Here is a 4,871-nt window from a genome sequence, read left to right as displayed (position 1 = left end):
CCCTCGACCCGAAACGTCAGCTTTCCTGCTCCTCTGATGCTGCTTGGCCTGCTGTGTTCATCCAGCTCTACACCTTGTTATCTCAGATTCTCCAGCATCGGCAGTTCCTACTATCTCTCTACGAAATGGATTTACCTCTTTCAGTAACTCCTCTGTTCATAAAATATTGTGATAACACCCAAAGGCAAAGGTTACAGAAGTTGATGGTAATCTTGACTAAATCCACATGCTGGTTCTGTTGCCCTTGGAGATAATTTATCAAGACATGAATACTGTTTCTGAAAAGAAGTTCAGCTAACATTGGCTTGAGAGCTGTGGCCAATATACCATTTTATGTTGGGACATAATATATGCTAACAGATATGAGCTCGGCGTTAATCGTTACATAAGAAGGTTAGAACATTTTCACATTTAAAATAACGTCCACCATCTCAGAAGCAAAGTTTATCAATTCTGGCATGTATATTAGGCAATATTTATTTGTAACCCCAACAAATTTCATGAACTCCCTTGTGCTGAAAAACCAAAACACATAATCATTTAACTTTCTCAAAGGAAGAGAACACACTTAAACTGAAAAATACAAGCTGTGGAAAATGTTAGAGAGTCCATAAAGCCCAGAAAAGCCAGCAAAATTACTTAACTGCTGTTCTGATGCTCTCTCTTTATGTTAGTGTCTGCAATTATTAAGTTTGAGGGTGGACGCATCCAATTAATAGTCAACTGCTTGAATATCATGACATATGCTGAATTGCTGATGCCTCATGCCTTATGTCAGTTTTTTATAGAGCAAAAACAGAAATTGCTGGAAATACTCAGCAGCCCTGGCAACATCTGTGGACAGAAAGCAGAATTAAGATTTTGGGTCCAGTGTCCTTTCTTCTAAATTTTGGCTAAACTCCCAGTTCTGCAAACTCAGTAACAGAATCCCTACAGTGTGGAAACAGGCCCTTTAGCTCAACAAGTTCACGCCAACCCTTAGAGCAGCCCATCGGCAATTTAGCATGGCCAATCCAGCTATTAATTTTTTGGACTGTGGGAGGAAACCGGAGCACCTGGAGGAAACCCACGCAGACATGGGGAGAACGTGCAAACTCCACACAGACAGTTGCCCGAGGGCGGAATCAAACCCAGGTCCCTGGCACTGTGAGGCAGCAGTGCTAACCACTGAGCCACCGTGCCACCCATAATCTTTGAAATTTTCTGTGCTTAAATGAGAAGTCAAAAAGCCAATGAACAAGCATATTGCAACTGCTTATTTCTCACCTTTGCTTAGTTTGTCTCTTTAAAAAGCTTCATGATTTTCTTCTTGCCTCCTCCATTAAGCCCCTCCCAGCCACTTCTTAAAAGAGGTGGACATGCAATCAACACCTGAACAGTTGCCTATGACTCTCTTGAGGCAGCCTTCATGAGATCTGTAAGTCCTTCTCAGAAAGTGATTCACCTGCTGTATCATCTTTTCTCCCTTCCATCTCAATCCGATTTGACTTCACTGAAAGAATTTGTGGGAAGAAAACTTTGGACTGGCCTGATGACTCTGTGGTGAATAAAGTCTTCTAAAACTCAATGCTAAATTTATTGAGATTGGGCTGACTACCTATATTTTGGATTATGCATTGTAGAAAGACAAACTTTTTTTCCTTATTTGCATACCATATGTTAGAAATTCATCAAGAATACATAAAATCAATATTCTTTTGGATCGTTCAATTTCCTTTTCACAAGGAAATTCTCATGGCTGCTCTTCCAGTTATTCCCTCATGCATTTGAGCAATAAGTTGCTATTCCATCACGAAGGATATCACAGCTGAGGCAAGTCATTGTCTCTTCACTGTTCAATATTCTAGAAACTTGCACAGCTGTTAAAGACAGTATCAGGGGTCCTCCCCCTCCTCCACTCTCTCTCTTGCTTTCTCCCCACTCCCATTTATCTTGTTTGATTGGTTTCTAATTTGGCAAAAACGTTTTCAAAAATGGTAGATTTTCAGTCTTCCTACAAATAATTAACAATCACCATTAATGTGCTCACTTTCCTCTCTGCAGGGTAGGTTTTCTCTCTTCTAAATATCTCATTGAGCTTTGAAGGCTTAAAAAAAAACTTAGTTGCAATTCAAACTTTGCAGGCCTATTGCTTTCCCATTTGTTTTCATGTTATTTGCATATGAGATTTTTTTTTAAACTTCCCAATCTCTCAGACTATATTTCCCCAGCAGTACTCACCACTAATTGACCAAGGAATATTTTTAATATTGCGCAACTAACTGAGATGATTTCAACCACCATGTCACTCCGTCTCAGCATATAGCCAAAATTAGGAAGTCGACTGACAAGGAATTAGAACAATGAATCATGGTGCTGTGAACCTCTCCATTTCAACACCATGTGGTGCCAACTAGAACAAGCCACTGGCATTTGGCTGAGTCAGAATGAGTAACACTTGAATGTGTAATTTACCATGTTTCTTACAAGAAGAGTTAAGGGCAGTGGGAAAACTTACAACAAAGACCCATTATAATTTCATTGGAGCACCTTAAACTAAAAACATCAGTAACATCAAAGTGAGCAATTACTCTTCTCCATTCCATGTATGCCAGGCATTAGTCTATGTCAAAAATACCAATGATATTGTACATTCAGCGAAAAGCCTTTGCTGAAATGAGATGTTACTAAATCCCATTCTGGTTTTACAATTTCCACATTTAGGTAAATATCCTAGATTTGGCTAGGGTTGGCTTTTTTTGTTGAGGATGTCACACTATTGCAAGCAATTAAGCCTGTGACACTGTTGCATCAATCAAAAAAAAGTTAAGTTTAAAGCAAAATTGGAATTGTACCATAAAATTTTAAAAAATGTATAAATATATATTAAAAGTGTATATTATTTTTAAAAAAAATCAATTCCTCCGACATTCCAGTTACAAGAAGTCAACATCACTATTAGTTCTCAATATGGATAAAATGAAAATTATAATTTCAGAGAAGTAGATTTTTCTTGAAAATCTGCTTTGAAATAGGTTTGAGAGTTATAGGATTATAATGAGCAGAGATGATGGAATTGTGTGTGTTTCTTGAGCCCGTTCAGACTAAGTTCATGTCAACTCAGCTCATAATCAACTATTAGGGTAAACATAAAGATCTTGGGAGAAACAAATATCTGAAATTTTAGTTGATAAGTAAGAGAAGTTTACAGAATATTTTTTGAAACTGGTAGGGTGTCTAAGAGAGAGGAATTTTCTGGTCTACGAAAGCAATAAATATGGAAGACCGTGCATTTTTTTGTGTTTGATATTTTAAGCTCTCACCTTGTTTGAAATATTCCATGTTGCGAAACTCCACCAGCGTATTGCCATAATAGTAGTTGGTGATGTAGATTTTAACACCCTTTGCTAATGGATCTTTCATCCAAGCACCTTCTTTTCTCCCATAAATGTGTTTTGTCTTGGGTCCAGAAATTGTTGATAAAGTTTCCTTGCACTCTCCTGTAATAACAAAACAGCTTTCAGCTTTGCTGTCCATCACACAGTAGCATCTCTTTCCAAAAATATCAAACGTTAATAGGTACAACCATTTGAAATGTTCAGACCCCCACCTATCATATTGAGAGCATGAATCATTGGATCAGTCACATCAGAGAGCTTCACCCAGAGTGTAACACAAATGTAAGGTATTCTACCCTTGTTCTCTTTGCTTCAATTAAATATCACCTTTCACTAGACTAGTATAAGAGAGACAGTTACAGCTGTACTGAAAGTGTTCACAATTAGGCTCACTGCAGGAATAGCAGAAATTTGCATCCTTAAGATGGTTTTGTTACAATTAATCCCTTCCAACCACGAGATGCTGTATTAATGCTGAAGTTAGTGTTTAGGAACGTGCCTGAGAACAGTTGTTCAGGACTGAAAATAAATGACTTGCAATATGAATGGGTCTGTACGTGACCAAGTTTTCCTATGCCTTGATTAGGATTCAACAATGGGAATGTGTTGATATTATGTATTTTTTAAACTGTGGCAAGGATTTAATAAGCTTTTCCTGTGAGTCTGGCCTATGGATGAAACTTGAAACAAGCTCAGTCAGTGGCCCTCCTGCCAAGATTTTGCTCTGACTGCAAATTACTTCAGAATGTCTTGCTGTGCCTGAGCAGTTAAATCCCACAATGCCAATTCACTAAAAGCAGTATTAAATAGTTCTGTAAACGGCATCTGCCTCAGTACTGAATTTGAAGTAACAATCTCTTTCAGGAGTTCAGTGGATAAATACACTGCTTCATGTGTTTACATTACGTATAGAAGATTACTTTAGCTATATAACATGTAAACTGGCCTTTTCACTCAACTATCAATCCATCTAGTATGATGCCAAACCAGAGAGGCCAGGAGGTGGCCATGATCAACCCTTCTACTGAAGTATTAATCTTTCCATGTCAAGAAAAGCTCAATTTTAACCACTCGTGGTCGCTCACTCACCATAACCAGAGCTAACATTCCTATTTGGTATCCAATAATCCTTTACTAAAAGGTATTATGTATTTGTGGATGTTAGTTAAGGAAAATGCCAACTTGGCGCTCTCACTTTCCCACCTTTGAATAAGGATATGGAATAGGATAAGGAATAGGCCATTTGGGACTGAAATGAGAAGAAATTTTTTCATCCAAAGAGTGGTGAACCTATGGATTTCCCTGCTACAGAAAGTAGTTGAGGTCAATACGTTGAAGTAGTTGAGAACATTGCTGATACCCTGACTATAATCTTCAAAGTTCATTCAATTCAGGACCCATTCCTTGAGATTGAAACTTGTACATACATTCCACTGCTTAAGTAAATGAAATGGGAAAAACTAGGAATGTATAGACTAGTGAGCCAAACATCTG

General features: G+C 38.0%; 1 protein-coding gene across 1 annotated transcript in view; it reads right to left on the bottom strand.

The window, feature by feature from the left end:
* The window catches only part of LOC125484213 (olfactomedin-like protein 2B), a 6,701-nt gene extending 3,185 nt beyond the window's left edge, over positions 1–3,516 (bottom strand). Inside the window, exon 1 of the mRNA XM_048602018.1 lies at positions 3,303–3,516. Within this exon, the coding sequence (XP_048457975.1) occupies positions 3,303–3,516 (214 nt within the window). The remainder of the gene's footprint in view (positions 1–3,302) is intronic.
* Positions 3,517–4,871: the final 1,355 nt, after the last annotated feature.

Source organism: Rhincodon typus, chromosome 10, assembly GCF_021869965.1.
Source record: "Rhincodon typus isolate 14 chromosome 10, sRhiTyp1.1, whole genome shotgun sequence".
Lineage (NCBI taxonomy): Eukaryota > Metazoa > Chordata > Chondrichthyes > Orectolobiformes > Rhincodontidae > Rhincodon > Rhincodon typus.
The sequence above is the reverse complement of the archived record's forward strand: the minus strand, read 5'-3'. Positions and strand labels throughout refer to the sequence as shown.